Genomic DNA, 18,276 nt, shown 5'->3' with positions numbered 1-18,276 from the left:
ACCACTTTTTTACTTAACAACTAATATTTGACGTAATTCTTTGTGAGCTTCAATAAAACTTGACTAATGTATACACCTGATTTTAATCCCTTTCAGCTCCAGCAAACTCCAGTGGTGCCGGCGGCCCTGCGTCCTCTGGCCAATGCGATCAACTTGCGCTACGAGGACTTCACCATTCTGGAGGGAGCCCAGGCCTTCGTCGTGGGCAAGAAGGCGTTCCATGCCGCCCTGTGGAGCTCCTCGCCAGTGACCTTGGCCCTGTCGGCCGACTGCAACCAACTGGGAGGAGTTGGTGGTGAGCTGAGCCAGCTGACCGGCGGCGTGAGCGATGTGCTCAACCCGGTGACGGAGTTCTGCGACCTGGTGCCCAGCTATCAGCTGCCTCTGATGCCCTCCACCGAAGTCACCCTGCTGCAGGCCACCATCTCGGTGCTGCCGAGATTGCAGCTGGAAACTCTTCAATCTATTGGATCAATACTCAAGGGGAAATCGCAGGTGCTGGACAAGAGCAACTTCAACTTCCGTGGCTCCATTCCGAATCTGAGTGGCCTGAAGGATGGGAACAGTTCGATGGCTGGGAATCTGAGGAACGTGGTATCGGTGCAGAATCTGAGTACCCTGAACGAGGAATCCTCGGCCACATCGATGGGTGCAGAGGAGGGATCGGCGAGTGCAAATGCCATGCCAGCATTCGATGATGTGATGACGCGCGAGGTGGCCTTCATCATGCTGCAGCTGGTCAACGGAATGAAGAACCTGCAGGCCAAGGCGATCGAGGAGACGCCGCTCAGTCTCTCCAATGTGGTGCTGTCCAAGGACATGGACAACAAGGACGCCCAAGCGCGACTCTGCGTGCTGCAGGGGTAAGCTTAAATTCCTTTCTTAATTAAAACACTTATTAAATGGAGTATCTTTTCCCTAGAAACAACAACGACGATGATGAGCCCATGGGAACCCTGTGCAAGTGCGCCCACTCTGCCTTGACCGACATGCTGCCCGCCACCAAGATCACGCCCATTTTGGCGGACATCCTGCAGCAGGAGCGAGCTGAATCCCTATCGAAGGCGAAGGCAGTGCTGGAATTTGTACTGTGGGGTCCTTCGGATGTGGCGCTCACCGGATCCATCAAGGAGCGGGAATTGGCCCTTCAGCGGTGGTTGGACTTGGAAAGAGCCACCGTGCTCCATGGATTGGTGCGAACCCGGGTCGAACTGACCGTTTACGACGAGTGTCATCTGATGTTCCTCGTCCGCTCCACGGCCAAAATGATGAACGATGCGGTCAAGATTGTGTGCAGTTACCAGCAGACGAATGGATCTGCCAGCCAGGATTAGTTTCAGTTCTACTGCTGGCTAACCCTGCTCAATGCTAAAGGAATTATCTTATAAATACTATACGAAACTGTCATAGACACTTAGTCCTTAGAGTCAACGAATGATATCTTCTGAATCGCCCCATATAAAAACATACTATACATATTATTCTATATCTTTGCCCAGCGTGCCAAATTGTTTCGCGCGGAAATTGTCATGTAAAAATATGCTCATCGTATGAAAACTCAAACGATTTGTGCAACTTTAATTAATTTGTAATCTACCATTAAGTCATTAATCTAAACGAATATTTATATTTCCCTATACGAGTACGTAATTATGTATACTTCATCAGATTGCAACTATTATCTATGAGTATGCCAACAGTTTGATTAGCAAAACAAATCTTTTTGGTGTTTGAACAAATACATATAATGGTATAAATAAACAAAATACTGTCTAAATAAATAAATGGAAACATATAAGCCCGTGTTGTTATTTGTTGATGCGGAAATGTCTTATATTCTTTGATATACCAAACTAAGATTATCAAGCACACTGCTTTGAATCAAAAGTTCAACTGGTCTGATGCAATGGATACTTGTTTTCACACGAAATTTTGAAATTGTTTGCCAAATCGGAAAGATTATGGAAACTCTTTGTTCGCTGAACTTAAGTTTGTTGTTCAGCTGATAAGATAAAATGCTCGCACCAATATTCTCTTTTTACCCTAGACAAATTTTTGAACCTATGCCAATAAAATTGACCAATCCAATCATTGATAATACTGCTCAATATATTTCAAGCACTTAATGTTCATTTTTTGCAATAAAATTTGTGACAAATTCTTTCAAAATGTATGTATTGTTAATAGGAGTGAAATCTGCACTTTAATGATGACAAATCATTTTACTTTCCTTTTTTGTTATACCAAAAATTCATATCTTATTATAGGAATAGAGCAATCCCTTAAGTAAGGGGTATATTTGACTCCTTATCGTTATATGTATATTTGGTTTATGAGCGAATGTTTGGCATATGTTTTCGTTTGCAATTCACAAACTCTCGCGAACCTGTTTGTCTATCTCTCCCGCTCTCAATCTATCTTAAGGTCTGTTGTTTTCGCCGAATTCAGCAGTAAAGCTCACGCAAACTCAGAAAAATGTTAAGCAATAGAACAAGCAAACGAAATGAGTAGTTTCTTTTTAACCGTGAGCGAGCAAAGTTCATTGATTGGTAAAAATGTTAGGGAAGCGTATCGGTCTTATTATTTTGCAGTCACAAAAAGCTGCTCCCATTTTAGCCAGTCAACAGGTAAACAAATGATATTTCGAACCAAACAATGAATGAAATGTTATATCTAATAGCTCATAATTAGAACATTTTCCAGTGGAGGAATTTATATAATATTTTATTTGAATTCAGCAAATAATTGGTATATATTTTAGCGATGGCAAACAAATGTGGCTACAGCTGAGATCAGAGAGGACCCCGAATGGCTACAGGCCAAACCATTTGAACAAATTCCACGGGCCAACTTGTTATCTTTATTCCCTAAAATAGCCTTGCCCGGTGGAAAATACAGGAAAATGGAAGTAATGCAAATGTTCGAGGCAATGCGTGAGGATTACGGAGATGTATTCTACATACCCGGCTTGTTGGGAAGTCCTGCGTTTGTGATGACCCACAATCCGAAGGATTTCGAAGTCGTTTTCCGAAATGAAGGGGTATGGCCATATCGACCTGGAAGTGATATTTTGCGCTACCATCGAACCGTGTACAGAAAAGATTTCTTTGAGGGTGTTCAGGGAATCATTCCCTCACAGGGCAAATCCTGGGCAGACTTTCGCTCCATCGTAAATCCCGTCCTTATGCAGCCCAAGAATGTAAGGTTGTACTTCAAAAAGATGTCGCAGGTTAACCAGGAATTTGTACAGCGGTAAGAATTTCTAACTCTTTCCTATTCCGCATTTAAACATACTTTTCTTAGCATTAAAGACATAAGAGATCCCACCACTCAGGAAGTTCCAGAAAATTTCTTAGAAAGCATTAACAGATGGACCCTAGAATCGGTTTCCGTGGTGGCTCTGGATAAACAGCTGGGTTTGCTCAAGGATTCGGGAAAGAACAGTGAAGCTACAAAACTATTCCAGTACCTGGATGATTTCTTCCTGCTTTCGGCCGATCTGGAGATGAAACCCTCAATCTGGCGATTCATCCAGACTCCACAGCTAAAGAAAGCACTAAAAACAATGGATGGCCTTCAGGACATTACCTCAATCTATGTAGATGAAGCCATCCAGCGTTTGGAGCAGGAGGCCAAGGATGGTGTGGTTCGTCCGGAGAATGAACAAAGTGTCCTCGAGAAACTTCTTAAAGTTGACAAGAAAGTGGCCACTGTTATGGCTATGGACATGTTGATGGCAGGAGTTGATACGGTGAGTAGCTAGTCAGTAATTGGATATCATGAAGTCTATAAAATACATTATATACATCAATTTTTATTCAGACTTCAAGCACTTTTGCGGGGCTTTTGCTTTGCCTTGCAAAGAATCCTGAAAAACAACTAAAACTGAGGGAAGAGGTGATGAAGGTGTTGCCCAACAAGGACTCCGAGTTCACCGAGGCTTCGATGAAGAATGTCCCTTATTTGCGAGCCTGCATCAAGGAATCCCAGCGTATTTACCCTCTGACCGTTGGAAATGCCCGTGGACTTACGAGGGACGCTGTAATAAGCGGCTATCGGGTTCCAGCTGGTACCTTCGTGTCCATGATTCCCATAGGTGCCCTTAACAGTGAGGAATACTTCCCGAAACCTACTGAGTTCCTGCCAGAGCGATGGCTACGAAACACCAACGATTCAACTGGAAAATGTCCAGCCAACGATCTGAAGACCAAAAATCCATTCGTATTCCTGCCATTCGGATTTGGAGCTCGAATGTGCGTGGGAAAACGCATCGTGGAAATGGAACTGGAGTTGGGCATTGCGAGACTCCTTCGCAACTTTAATGTGGAGTTCAATTATTCCACGAAGAATGCTTTCCGTTCTGCGCTTATCAATCTGCCCAATATTCCACTCAAGTTTAAGTTCACCGATTTGCCAAACTAATATTATAAATTAAGCCTTAACTTTGTTGTTTTCTGTGATAAGATTTTATTTTATCGTAGAAATCAGAATTCTATATTTTAAAAGTATTAACAAAGAAATGATTAAATTGACGAAATATATGTTAAAACAATAAATTGAGTGTGGTATTTGAATTGAATATATTTTTTTAAACGACCTTAAGCTCTAGAAGCAACTTGTTACCCCAATGAATGAAAATACTTCCTAGTCATGGTGAAAATGTATTATTAGCATTGACAATGACCGATACGGCGGAGGGGGTCGCTTAATTTATTTGTCTTTATTAGGGGTAAACTGTTTGTCAAGGGTAGATAAGAATTTTTTTAGATATGTGCACACTTTTCAAGGGAAAATTATAATATTGATTGTTTTAAATTCCCCATTAAATATGTAAGGAAAAAACCAACATTGCATGTTTATGTTTGATTGAAACACATATTTTTGATATATGTATGCTGGCAAATTAGCTCTCTAGAACCTGTTTGGCAGAGAGTTCTCTATGGGTAGCTATCTCTCTGGTTGTGTGTTGTTATCGTCTAATAAAGCGTTAAAGCTCTCGCAGCCTTAGAATTATTAAACTAATGGAACGAGCACTCGGTTCTCAGTTTTGTTTTGGCGTTGAACGAGCCAAGTTCCCAAGCAACGCGAAAATGCTAAAAGTGCGCAGTGGTCTAACATTAATTCAGTCGCAAAAAGCGGCTCTCTCGCTCAGCACTCAAAAGGTAAACACTTTTATTAAATATAAACAATTAATCTATGACTGATAGTTCTGATAGCCAGTTTTTTAAGTGGCTTCTAATGTTTTTACTCATTAGTTATCAGGCAGTTAACCCTTTACATGGCAATAACTCCGATTTTCTTAATTTTTTTTTTGTTTGGTAGATAAGTGAAAATAAAAAATACACTTCTTTTTAGTTTTTTAATTTTTTTTGGTTTTACCTTATTTTTTTACAAAAGGGGTGTGATGCATTTCTGCATCAAAAGGCTTAAAAGGAAAATTTTTTTAATATGTGTTTTAGAAAGATAATAACATTCATTCAATATTAAAATATAGTAATTTATATTTTAAATATGTCAATTTAAATTAAATTTTTTAAAGCAATTATCTTTTTTTTAAACATAAAAAAACTACACATTTTTCGCACTCCGTTTGGGAGAATCCAGTGAAGTTCGTACATTTTGCAGTATTTTTTTATGTGTTAAGCTACTTTGATGCATATCTGCAACAAAGCGAAATTGTTGATTTATTCGTATTATAATGCAAGAAACACAAAAACTCGACAAGATATATCTAAATATAATATTTACTTGTTTAAAAATATAAATTAAATCAACTACACATTTTTTTGTTATTTATATTTGGATGAGAAACTGCACAACCAATTCAGATTTCCACATTTACCAAATTGGCGAGAAAAGTAATCAGCTGTTGAGTATTGGACAGAATTCTGACTGACTAACACTTGTTATATAAAAAACGAAAGTTTCTGAACTGCATTAAAAAGATTTCAGACAGTTTTGCAATGCCCGTTGAAAAATAATTGAATTTGAACGGTATGATGCAGATATGCATCACCACCATGTAAAGGGTTAAAACACATACAACGTAATAAAAATGTATAATATTTGTTATATTCATATCTATCTTAATTTTTTAGCGCTGGCAAACAAATGTTGCAACTGCTGAGGCGAGAGACGATCCCGAATGGCTGCAAGCGAAGCCATTTGATCAGATCCCTCGCACCAATTCGATATCATTGATAATGAAACTATCCATGCCAGGGGGAAAGTACAAGAACCTGGAAATAATGGACATGATGAAGGCCATGAGGGAGGACTACGGGGACATATTCTTTCTGCCGGGGTTGATGGGCGCACCTCCCTTTTTGAGCACCCACAATCCCAAGGACTTCGAGGTGATTTTCCGCAACGAGGGCATTTGGCCCCACCGTCCGGGTAACGATACACTACGATATCATCGCGAGGAGTACTGGAAGGACTTCTACGAGGGCGTCATGGGCATCATTCCCTCGCAGGGAAAACCTTGGGGAGACTTTCGAACCGTAGTTAATCCCGTTCTCATGCAACCAAAGAACGTCAGATTGTACTATAAAAAGATGTCGCAGGTTAACCAGGAGTTTGTGCAACGGTAAGGATATGTTAAACAAACTGGAATAACTTTATAATAAAATTCTTTTAACAGCATTAAAGAACTGAGGGATCCCAATACTCTGGAAGTACCCGATGATTTCATAGACACCGTCAACCGCTGGACCCTCGAATCCGTATCCGTGGTGGCCCTGGACAAGCAGCTGGGTCTGCTCAAGGATTCGAACAAGGAGAGCGAGGCGCTTAGGCTTTTCCACTACCTGGATGAGTTCTTTATAATATCAGCGGATCTCGAGATGAAACCCTCGCCCTGGCGTTACATTAAAACCCCCAAGTTGAAGCGATTGCTGAAAGCTCTGGATGGAATCCAGGAAGTCACGTTGGCCTACGTTGACGAGGCCATAGATCGATTGGACAAGGAGGCCAAGGCGGGTGTGGTGCGTCCGGAGAATGAACAAAGTGTCCTCGAGAAACTGCTGAAAGTTGACAGGAAAGTTGCCACTGTTATGGCGATGGATATGTTGATGGCAGGAGTAGATACGGTAAGTTATTTATAGAGTGATCCTTTAAGATGCGTGGTGCTAATTATACTTTTCCTAACAGACCTCAAGCACCTTTGCTGCACTCATGCTGTGCCTCGCCAAGAATCCGGAGAAGCAGGCTAAACTCCGGGAGGAGGTGATGAAGGTCCTGCCCAACAAGGATTCCGAGTTCACCGAGGCTTCGATGAAGAACGTTCCCTATCTGCGAGCCTGCATCAAGGAATCCCAGCGCGTTCACCCTCTGATTGTTGGAAATGCCCGTGTCCTTGCCAGAGACTCTGTGCTCAGTGGATACCAAGTGCCAGCTGGAACCTACATATCCATTGTTCCTCTGAATGCCCTCACCAAAGATGAGTACTTCCCCCAGGCTTCGGAATTCCTGCCGGAGCGTTGGCTGCGAAGCCCCAAGGATTCCGAGTCGAAGTGCCCGGCAAATGATCTGAAGACCACAAATCCATTCGTTTTCCTGCCCTTCGGATTTGGACCTCGAATGTGCGTGGGAAAACGCATTGTGGAAATGGAGTTAGAATTGGGCACCGCTCGACTCATTAGAAACTTCAACGTGGAGTTCAATTATCCAACGGAGAATGCTTTCCGATCTGCATTGATAAATCTTCCAAACATTCCGCTCAAGTTTAAATTTACCGATTTGCCAAACTAATATTTTGATGCCTCAATTTAATGAGAGATAATAGCCATTTATATTTGGCCAGTTTTAAATTGTTGTGATACTGTTGTGTTATTATAATGAATTAATATTGAATGTATATAGTTAATATTTAATGCCTTAAAGGAACACCTGACCCCAACTGTCAATCAATAAAACGCATTTGTTTGTCTATACATTTAAAGCTATTTCATTTCCAGTTTAATACACACTCAAATATATATATTTTAATGTATCTTTGTAGATGTATAAGTATACGGATACTAGACGTTAGTACACTCAATACGGTATATGGTACATTTGTGGTAAACATTTTACAACAGTTTTACAGTTAAACAGCTCTTGGATTCCGGTAAGAAAGAGGGCAGGTGCAGTGACCATAACTGCATTGCGTACAATTTAGGTGTTATTCTTTTACCAATTTCAACAATAAAATAGTAATTTAGCTTAGAGGGCAAAATGCTTGTAGAGAGTAAATATTCAATGGAAATTCATTGGTTTCTCTTCTTTTTCTTTAAGGTATACATATAGATATATATTTTTTTTATAGCTTGTTCGATTTTGTTGTCTATCTTTTGTCATATGGGTTGGTCCAAATTGGATATTGAAACTTTAACAAATTGGTTCACTTGGTTTTATTCCTCGATTGGATATTATATGTATTGGATTCATATAGTTTATATAAATATAATGAGATGATCCATCGGATTATTAGTATGGAAACGCAATCATGCTTAAAGATTGAGTTAAATAAGTTAAAAACATGACTTGAAAAGTTGTTGAACTTTTGATTTTCAATTTATTGAATTTCTGCTATTTACTTAGTAAGAGGTTAAAGATTTCAATTCTACTAAGAAGTTCTTTTGGATGTCTGTTTATAAAATCAATTTAAATTCAGTCCTAAGTTATGGATATGAAAAGGTTTTTCTTGGATTTACATTTATGGGTTGAAAACTTATCAGTTATTCGAGTATGTACTTTATGGTTGGCATGCTTAAATATCGTCTTGGTAAGCAATATGAAAAAAAAAAAACACTGTTTGCCAATTAAGGGGGAAATACAATTAGAAGGCCTGAAATGAGGGCTATCTTTGGGAGTGGATTGCAAGAAGGGTATTAAATGAATCTTAGTGATTCTTTTTGCATGTTATTAGGTAATTATTGAGCAATAAAAGTCAGTCAAGTTTTTTGAAAAATATTGTAATTAAGCCCATTTATGATCAATAATGTAGAGTCGTGTTTTTAGGGAAGGACTTTGCGCCGTGCAGTCTCCAGGTCCAGGATCACGACTTAAACAAAAAACAGCAACTGGGCTTTAAACTTAAAGGTACCGCGCACACCATGAATTAAACCATATTTTAAAAAAATTATTTTTCCATTAAAAAATTTTAGGTTAAAAAAAAATTTCAAAAAAAACGATTTTTTTGACTTTGATTGTAAAAAAAACATGTTATAACAAACAAATATGAAAAACCGTTATATTCATGGTGTGGAGAATTTAATATCAAACATAATGCAAAAAACCGCATTCGATTAAAATAAAATCTCTGAGCTGTACATTGCACGGCGACTTTGAAAACACGACTTTTCAGGAGAAGCGTTTAAAGTTTACTTTTGTGCATGTCCGCCATATGACACACCCTCACTAAATTGCGTATAACTCTGAAAATAAGTACCGGACGGCTTTATGCTTTTAAAGGCTTATTCCCAGATATATTTGGAGTACATTAAGCCAAAAAAAAATTTTTCGAAAAAAAAAAATTTCTAATTGTATTTCCCCCCTTAAGGCAAATAGCATCCGCTACTCCCGTCGCAAAGAGTTCCATCTTGTTCGCACACTTGGCTAGTTATACATATTTTATTGTACGCAACTCATGTTGGCAAACTGAATTTTTATGTTTATACTTTAATGCACAATCGATACGCGGGGGCAGGCGGGTGAAAAGCACATGGGGGGCGACTTGATATGTGGGCGCACGTAGGCGGGGCCATGAAAATCGAGCAACAGGAAAGTGAAAACGAAAGGAAAACGGAGCCTGGCTTAAATCCTAAGCCACACGTGTGATTGTTTCTCTGCTGTTCTCGTATCTGCTTTCCGTGTCTGTGTGTTTGCGGTGCGTGTGAGCGCAATAAAATTTAATTTGATGCAGGCACAAACAAAAGCAACCTCCCCAGGAAGCACAGAAAAAAAATTATATTTTTTCCCTCCGTTTCGGCTCGCAAGCGAACGAGAACAAAACAGCCGGGCACAGAAAAACACTGCATAGTTCTGCGCTGCAAAATAAAACCACAAATGCGGGCGGGACGGAAGTGGTTACAACTCCATGAAAGGAGGATACAAAACCACCGCCAACCCTTCTTCACCCGTTTAAGCGGGCGGCGTTTGGCCGAGAGGCGTGGCAACGACATAACATGCAATAAAAATGTGGCAAAAGGCGGCAGTCCGCAAAGGACCCTGAGGATACGGAACCCCAGCCTATCTCAGCCGGGCCAAGAAATAACTCACTATGCCTGTGTGTGTGTGTGTGTATGTGAGTGTGGGATGTTAATTAGGTTTTGCACACCGTTTTCAAACTCAATTTGAGGTGCTTTAAGCTGACCTTTGCCCGTTGGCACTTGACCCGCTTCGGATAGACAGGCGCCAAGGTTTGAGCCGCCATAAATTTCCTCCGACAAGGACATTAGATGGGCCAAGCTTTTCCTTTTTTCCACCCCACCATTACGAGTGTGTGTGTATATGCAAAACAGCAAATCAATTGTCGCGTCGCCTGCCACAGACAACAACACTCGCCCAGGGACGATTCGTCCGGCAAATTGCGATTGCATGCAGCTTTTTCGTTATTTCGCTTTACGGACTTTAAACACGTGTGTTTAGGGGATTTAATTTCGACTGCGGGCGATCGATCGATGCTTCATTAAATATATATATAGAGGAGCAGCATAAGCGCTGTCACAAACATAAATCAAAATCGCTTATTGATGTCCGCGCAACACGCTGCGTATACTCGATGACATAAACGTGCCGGCAAACAAAAGAAGGCAAGAAAAAAGGAACCAGGCGGATGGCGGCGAATACATACAAGTGACATCATTTCTCATGACAACAATAAAGGAAATACATTAACTAATACAAAAATAACAACAACAAGAGAACGTACTAATGGTTTCAATCGAGCGGAGCCACCTCAATTATGAGGCGCGACCATAAATAGATACACCAAATTGTGGCGGGAACTCAACTCAAACCTAAAACCTAAATGTTAACGGAATATGCAAATGTCTGCTGCCATCCACATTTCAGTATTCACTATGGACAATTATAACCTGTTCAGTATTTGCGGGCGAAGCTTGGCGTGCCCGGGTTCAGAACACGGCAATAATGCGAGCTGGTCACGCAATACGGATCCCGATCCAGATCCCCTCCATCCTCATCCTCGTCCTCGTCGCCGGTGGCCAGTTGGTGTTGGTGTTGGTGGTGTTGATGCTGCAGATGCTGCTGCGTTTGTGGCCGGCGGCGCATTGATAACGGTCATTGCCTCTGTTGCGCGCTGTTGATGAACTCGCTGTGCTTTTGCACCTGGAAAAAACGATAAAACGGACTTGTATAATAGATTTACTTCCCTTTTCTTAAAGGTAAATCGTGTGAACTCGCTTGTTTTGCAGAACACAGAAGCATTAAAAAAGGTATTTGACTTAACACAACATTTTTGTTTAACTAAGCCACTTAAATAAATAATTTTAAATTTGTGTAAAGCTGGCTTTGACTTGAAAAGCAAAATATGCATATGCAAATTCCGTTTTGAATTATTATTTTCTTTACGAATTTATTGCTCAATTAGAAACAGTTTTAGCAGTAGTGATAAGTTTATACTTTAATAGTTAGGCAAACATTTTTGCTAGTTTAAATAGCAGCGGTTATTAATTAAAATACAATACCGAACACTTGTGCTCGTTTAAATTTAGTTATGCTCCGTTAATTCTTTCTGGTTTATAAACAAAAATGTCTTCGAAAAATATTTTAAATACCTTTTTAGGCAGACATTTAATTGAAATAAAGAAATCAATAATTTAATAATGTGCTTTTAATAAATTATAACACTACTCAAAAGATTTCTTATGGCAAAAGTTTAAGCACGAAAAGTATTACACATTTTAGCTTGACTATGAAATCTAAGTTTTTTTGGCAAATCATTTACTTACTAAATCAGCCACGATGGGCTCCTCGATCTCGAGTCCTTGCAGCGTCTGCTCGCGGCTCAAATGCAGCTCATAGGAATCTGTGGGCGTGACGAACACCACGCGATGCTTGCGTGTCTGCAGCACATTGGCAATGACCAGCTGGATGATGACGCGGAAGAAATTAGAATCAGGATTAGAGGTTTACCGGCTGCCACCGAGCACACGGACCGAGCCAGCGAGGGCAACTCACCTTGTGCTTGTATTTGTTGAGGCTGTCACGTGCCTTCACAATCAATAGGCTTTCGTCCGTTTCCAGCTTAAAGGACACCACAAAGGCGTGAGGAACCCACAAGCTGGCGAGTGGGGCCAGCATTTTTGGCACCAGCTGCAACGAAATCGTTGGCGCTCCATCTCCCGATTGCATTTTGTGGGTGGGCTGCAAAATCCGTTGACAGCGGTTAGTGTTTTAATGGAATGATATTGCGTTCGCCCACGTTGCGTATACGCGATGTGATGGGATTGGGACGTTGGTTGCTCGGTTGGTTAACTGGCTGGCTGGTTGGCCGGTTCGTTGCCCACAAAAGCCACCGCGGCAACATCCTCTTAAATGGGAAAAGGACGCACACACAATGCAACACAGACGCTCGCACACACGCACACTCGAGCAGCAAAGTGTCCTTGCAAAATAAACAAACAGACGGCAAAATGAAAGGCCAGGGCTGCCTTTCAGCTCTCGCTTTTTTGCAGTATTTTCCTTTACCGCCACGTGGCATATGAATTACAACTAATTGAAAGCATAACTCAGTCGTAATGAGCTAACGACAACGCCTGGCTGCACATCCTCGACAAGGTTTTCTTTTTTTAAAGCCTTGCAAATAAAAAATAGTGCTCATACGCCCTGTGTGCCAGCAGCAACTTGTTGATCGCCCCCTGTCCGTTCTCATTAACTGAGCAACGCCCTAAGCTGCTCTAAGCTGCTGACCAGTCTAATTTATCCAGCACACAAAAGCGGGCACAGCCGGACAATGCGGTCGAACAGAAGGACAAACAGACTAACGGACAAACGGACAGAGAAACGGACGGACACGCCTAAGTAGCCGGGACATTGGGCAAGGAGAAATGAAAAATTTAGCTCAAGGCATTAAGTCGACAACGGAAAGCGAAAGAAAAGCCGAAGGAGGGGCACTTTAAGCTTTTTGGGGGAAAAAGTTGTGCGTCTCTCGCTTGCTGGGAAATGCTAGCAGCTGTTGACATTGAATTCGCTTTCTCGCTTTTCCTGCTTTTCCCGCTTTTTACCCCCATAGAACACAACTGCAGTGTGTCTGTGCGTTGATGCGTGCTCTTGTAAAATCTTTTGATTTGATTTGCGGATTTCGGCACGTCGCCTTTTGTCCTGCTCTGCCATTCGTTTGCCTTCACTAACTTTACTCTTTTAATTCTCTGTTTGTTTTTACTTATTACGAGTAGAATTTACTTTTGGTTCAAGCCCAACGTCCCGCCCTCGCCCCGAATTAATTCAAATTCTATGGCAAGTCGCCGTTCCCCGCGGCCCGTGAATAAATTTGTAAAGGCTTTTAGGCCTTGTTTTCTGGAGGCGTGTGCGTCGTGATGATGCGATTGTGAAATTGAATTTTTAGTATCATCTTGCAGTACTATATACACTCATTTATATGTATGTAGGCAGCGACGAACTTTGGCAAGTGGCTCGGCTCGGCAAACGTGTCTGGTCTGTGGTTTGACTTGTTGAAATTCAGTATGGGAGACGGCCTTGGCTTTAAGGCTAACGAGATGGCGGCCAGGTCTTCGGGAATGAGTTTTCAATTTTCCCCGAAACGCTGCTAAGGGCTAATGGGGGAAAATAGATTTTAGTTGCCTACTTTTGAGCACGAAAAGTCCTTGAACCACTCGAAGAACAACTTGAACGAGGTTTATTTTCAATGCATCAGGCCTGACTGCTTCTATTTATACTTTGCCAAGGGTTATTATGCAAATTCAAATCGATTGCAGGCAAATCGTATAGCCCCCGGGAAAGTCTTCGAGCGGCACTCAAAGATGAAGCCAAATATGCGCATACATTTTGAATAGACACGAGCATAAACATCAACAGGCCATTTTCGCCATTTTCGACATACTCCACATTTCGCCCAGGGAAACGGGCCGTGAGAATATCTAACAATTTAATCAAGTGAACGGACCATTTGCGGCTAACACACACGTTTAACAAGACGTATGCACACACGGACAAAGTGGGCGAGTGTCTTAAGCGAAGAGCGAACGGGAAATGCACGAGCTGAGCGGAAACAAGGCGTAGGAAATGCCTCGACGTTGCTCGGCATCGCAATCAGAATCTGGTTCAGGTAGACGGCGGTGGCGGGAGGAAGGTTTCCGTGTCTACCACACACAGCATCTGCCAAGTCAAATACAGATACGGTCATAACTGGAAAGGATTTGATAAAATCAGTGCAATGTAGCACGTGCATTTCTCGATCTTGAAAATATGTATCTGAGAAGTAGCGTTTCAGTACCTGGCTCCTTTAGAATTATGTCTAAATAATTATACATTTTAAATAAACTAAAGAACGGACATTTAGGGATAAAAAGAGCATTTGTTTTTTTATTTTTGCTTTTGTTTAAAACGATTTTTTTTAAGTTTTACCTACATACTTTCAGTTTTCCATTTAACTTTTAAACAATTCTTTATAAAGCCTTATAAAAAGTGTATCGTTTAAAGTTTGGATATGTTTTACTTCTGAAAGCTTTTCGCTCGCATTGCAACTTTTGCAAAAAACATCTGAAAGATGAATTAAAAACCAGGCAGTTCTCAGAGGAATTGCCGTGCTATTACTGTGACCTCGACTGTATGTAGGTAAATAAAGAGGGGCGACAGAGGCGGAGCCATTCACGCCCCACCAATGGACATTTGATGCACTTGAAAGCCTTTTGCTGCTGCGCCAACAAGTCAGCTGACAGACTGCGGGGGTTGCGGGGATGGAGGTCCTGACAAGTAAACACGCCCGCTCACCGCCCACTCGATATACAGCTGGATGATAGCGAAAGGTGAAAGGAGACTAGAAAAACTAAAACGTGGGTGACACAGAATCAAGTGAAGCGTGGGGCAGAAACACGCTAACAAGCAAAATTATGCAAATCAAATTATACGCTGACAATGTTAAGGCTGCTGGCGGACAAGGCCACAAGGCCAGCGTGAGTGACACTGACAGGCCGTGATAAGGCTCCTGGTAGCCAGCAGAAGGACAGAAGAAGGACCCGATACTGCTGGAGGAGCAGCAGCCTCAGCAGGAGGAACAGCAGCAACCATAGTTGACTTAGCCCAGTCGAACGTCAATAATGTGGAGAGGAAATGTGTCACGGACCAGGGACTTCCACAGCGACCGGGAATCGGAAGGAGTGCCGGTCACAAGGGCAACGCAACTAGGAACACACTGCAATAAAGTGGAAGCAATTTATAGGCCAAAGATTTAAGAAACATTTACAGGTCATTATTGTATGATATGATTGATTTTGTTATTGATTGTAACTATCCATTAAAACATCCAAATTGTAAGTTTCGTTCGGATGGAAAAGAAAACATTTCATAAAGAAATAAATAATATTTTTGGCGCTGTGCAACTTTAGGAATCGAGAAAAATGCGCAATCACTAAGCCTTAAGCTACAGCAGTATTAAAACTGCTTACTAATGGTTTCACTTTTTCGCAGTGCATCTTGAGAATCGATGAAAGTCCCTAGTCATTATGCCTTCTGCCTTGCTCTACTTCAAGTACTCTGTAGGATTTCCTTGTTTCCCCCAGTGCAGCTTTGAGAATCGATAAAACCCAATTTCCACTCACTCATTCCGCACTCGCCCAGTGACGAGCGCAATCAATTACAAGATTTCCCACATGGCCGCCCACTTTCCCATCTCATCCGGACGGAGTCTCATCTTACCATCATGTCCTCGGGTATGTAGAAATCGGATACGGCAGCTGCCAGGTAGAGAACAGCCCGCTCCTCGAAAGCGGCGAGGCATTCGCAGGCGGCCCTCAAAAGCCACATGTAATCCACGACGCTCGTGAAGTTCACGTACAGGATCATCTGCGTTTCGCGGGCAATCTTGTATTTGGCCAAAACCGGCGCAAACACATCCACCGAATCGGGCTTGATGGCTATCGTTGAGCTCTGGCTGTTGTCCGCGATGTCCAGCATGTCGAAGAACTGCTGGCCGGTGAAGTGCCGGGTGAAGGGCTCCAGCGACTTGTGGCGGTGCATGAAGATCACGGCGTAGTCGTGGTCAAGGAAGTATTCCGCCGAGGCAGAGCCCCGCGTTCCAGCACTGAAGTTGTCCACAAATCTCACCGTGTTGTGCTCCAGAGGAACTGTGGTGCCACCGGACTGGAATTGGATCAGAAATACAGGATCTATTAGAGACTTTAATCTCTTTTTAAAGAACTCTCCATTATCTTTAATTTTGTGTTATTCCCACGCTTTTTATGATATGATAGACAAAATCTTCTTTACTTTAAACGAAACGAGACTTTAAATGTGTTTGTTTGTTGCCTTATGCAAAAGTTTAATTTTTCCAGTAAAATTTGCCTAAAATCATTTGCAGTCTTTAAGCTGTATATATAAACTGAATAGATTCCAAATTATATTCTAAATAAGGCATCGTAATAAATGCATTCCAAGCAAATACTGTTTGATTGTGTTATTTGAAGCTTAATGGTTCAGAAAAAGACCAAACAGTATTTCATCTGAGGTAGTTAATCAAATGTGGCACATGCATATATCTGCACAATGGCTATAAATCTTGGGAAGATAGCCCCAATACGCCTTTTTGGTTACCATTCACATAAATCATCTCAGGATTACTCTTTCCCAGAGAATAATCACTAGTTAAATGGAAAACAATCTCTGTACCCACAGATTGGGTTGACACAAAAACTAGTGCTCAGTACATTTCCAGTCTAAAGATGATGTATTGAACGACGAAATTAAATGTTGTTTTCTGCCGTTTTTAATTACTTAGCAGGTTATTTTTATACATTTGCTATATTTGCACACTTTGGAAAATTAATAAAAAATGTTTTGAAGCTTATCAACTTTTAATTACGTATATTTTATATTCTTTAATTTATGTACATATATTCTATTCTTTATTAAATATTTCAAAACACTAACCATTAATTTTTTGTAAAAAACAAATATTTTCCAAAGAAAACCTCACAAAATTCCCTTGTTTCTCTACTTCAAAGGCAAAGACTTAAATTATTTCTGGCACCCTCTGTTTGTGCTCCACTTTAAAGACTTTCATGTTAGCCGACTTAAATTTATGCATACACTACTATACGCTTTGTTTTTAAGGCCCCAGGCGCCCGTTTTGCCATTAAAGCTTTCCCCCGCTTTGGGGTCAGCTTAACCCTTGTCTGCCGAAGTGCTAATTAACGGAGTGCCGCCATTATATGGCTCTTTAGACCCTAATCCTAATCCGGGACCCTCGTCCGGATTCCCAGCTCACCGTGACGAGGACGATGCGGTTCTGTAACTTGTTGTGCCTTTCACAGAATTCCTTTAAAAGCGAGCGATTGTCCTCGAAATCCGCGGGCGGCAGGTGCGTATTGTAAAAATCCTCCCAGTGCGTCATGATGGCTTATCCTCTTTGTATCCTTCCCTTGCTAATTGGCCGCCAAACGGAAGCTCGAAAATAACGGAAAAGTAGTTTTTCCGCCGGAAACTATGCACTGCTAATTAATAAACACGACAAACTAAATTAATTAACACACACGCACTTGCACTTTTTTGGCGTACTATTTTAATTGATTGATTTGCTTTGCTTTGCTTTGCACTTTCGCAAAAAGGGGGTCGTACGGGCAGCGGGGGCGGAGGGTTTGTGTCGAGGGGGCTCTGCTTATCAATGGAATCCTAGAGAGGAGCGCGCGGAGAAAACGGAGAGAGCGAACGAAAATGCTTGCGCAGCTGGTGAAATGCGATGCGATGTGCACGGCAGCGAGTTCCGCGGGATTCTGAATCGAAAGTGCGACGGACAATTGGACGGCGGGGAAGGACGAACCGGAATGCGGACAGGCGCACTTAAATCCCTGTCTTTATTCACACGAAAAGCGAGGCAAGGTTCAAAGTGCAGGCCAAAACGCGTGATGACCAGAAAACAGCTGATGGCAGTGTTGGAAAAGGCGGGAGTTGGGTTCACGCGAACTGGTTCCGGGGGATGCAGCATACTTGTTGCTTGTCGAGATCACGGCAGCTGTGTTACAACATTAAAATACATTATACAAATGTAAATAGAGTTTAAGTTGCAAGAGACAATCATTTCTTTCTACTTCTCTT

General features: G+C 41.6%; 4 protein-coding genes across 5 annotated transcripts in view; 3 read left to right on the top strand and 1 right to left on the bottom strand.

The window, feature by feature from the left end:
• LOC108088016 (serine-rich adhesin for platelets) overlaps positions 1 to 1,798 on the top strand; it is a 37,669-nt gene extending 35,871 nt beyond the window's left edge. For both annotated transcript variants that reach the window (XM_017185629.2, XM_017185628.2), the window contains exons 7-8: positions 97 to 863; positions 923 to 1,798. In XM_017185629.2, the coding sequence (XP_017041118.1) occupies positions 97 to 863; positions 923 to 1,334 (1,179 nt within the window). In that variant the 3' untranslated portion in view covers positions 1,335 to 1,798. The remainder of the gene's footprint in view (positions 1 to 96; positions 864 to 922) is intronic.
• A 611-nt stretch (positions 1,799 to 2,409) lies between these two features.
• On the top strand, positions 2,410 to 4,972 carry LOC108088042 (probable cytochrome P450 12a5, mitochondrial). Its single transcript, XM_017185676.1, has 4 exons — positions 2,410 to 2,627; positions 2,762 to 3,252; positions 3,304 to 3,751; positions 3,823 to 4,972. The coding sequence occupies exons 1-4, from the start codon at positions 2,556 to 2,558 to the stop codon at positions 4,420 to 4,422; spliced, it is 1,611 nt and encodes a 536-aa protein (XP_017041165.1). The 5' UTR covers positions 2,410 to 2,555; the 3' UTR covers positions 4,423 to 4,972.
• Positions 4,973 to 5,066: 94 nt separating this feature from the next.
• Positions 5,067 to 7,936, top strand: LOC108088040 (probable cytochrome P450 12a4, mitochondrial). The gene is made up of 4 exons (XM_017185675.1): positions 5,067 to 5,162; positions 6,099 to 6,589; positions 6,644 to 7,091; positions 7,153 to 7,936. The coding sequence occupies exons 1-4, from the start codon at positions 5,091 to 5,093 to the stop codon at positions 7,750 to 7,752; spliced, it is 1,611 nt and encodes a 536-aa protein (XP_017041164.1). The 5' UTR covers positions 5,067 to 5,090; the 3' UTR covers positions 7,753 to 7,936.
• A 1,438-nt stretch (positions 7,937 to 9,374) lies between these two features.
• Positions 9,375 to 18,098, bottom strand: LOC108088056 (phosphopantothenate--cysteine ligase). The gene is made up of 5 exons (XM_017185694.2): positions 17,450 to 18,098; positions 15,883 to 16,326; positions 12,187 to 12,372; positions 11,958 to 12,095; positions 9,375 to 11,334 (listed from the first exon to the last, which is right to left on the bottom strand). The coding sequence occupies exons 1-5, from the start codon at positions 17,573 to 17,575 to the stop codon at positions 11,287 to 11,289; spliced, it is 942 nt and encodes a 313-aa protein (XP_017041183.1). The 5' UTR covers positions 17,576 to 18,098; the 3' UTR covers positions 9,375 to 11,286.
• Between the last annotated feature and the right edge of the window lie 178 nt (positions 18,099 to 18,276).

Source organism: Drosophila ficusphila, unplaced genomic scaffold (genome assembly GCF_018152265.1).
Source record: "Drosophila ficusphila isolate 14025-0441.05 unplaced genomic scaffold, ASM1815226v1 contig_791, whole genome shotgun sequence".
NCBI classification, from domain to species: Eukaryota; Metazoa; Arthropoda; class Insecta; order Diptera; family Drosophilidae; genus Drosophila; species Drosophila ficusphila.
This window is presented reverse-complemented; position numbering and strand designations above follow the sequence as displayed.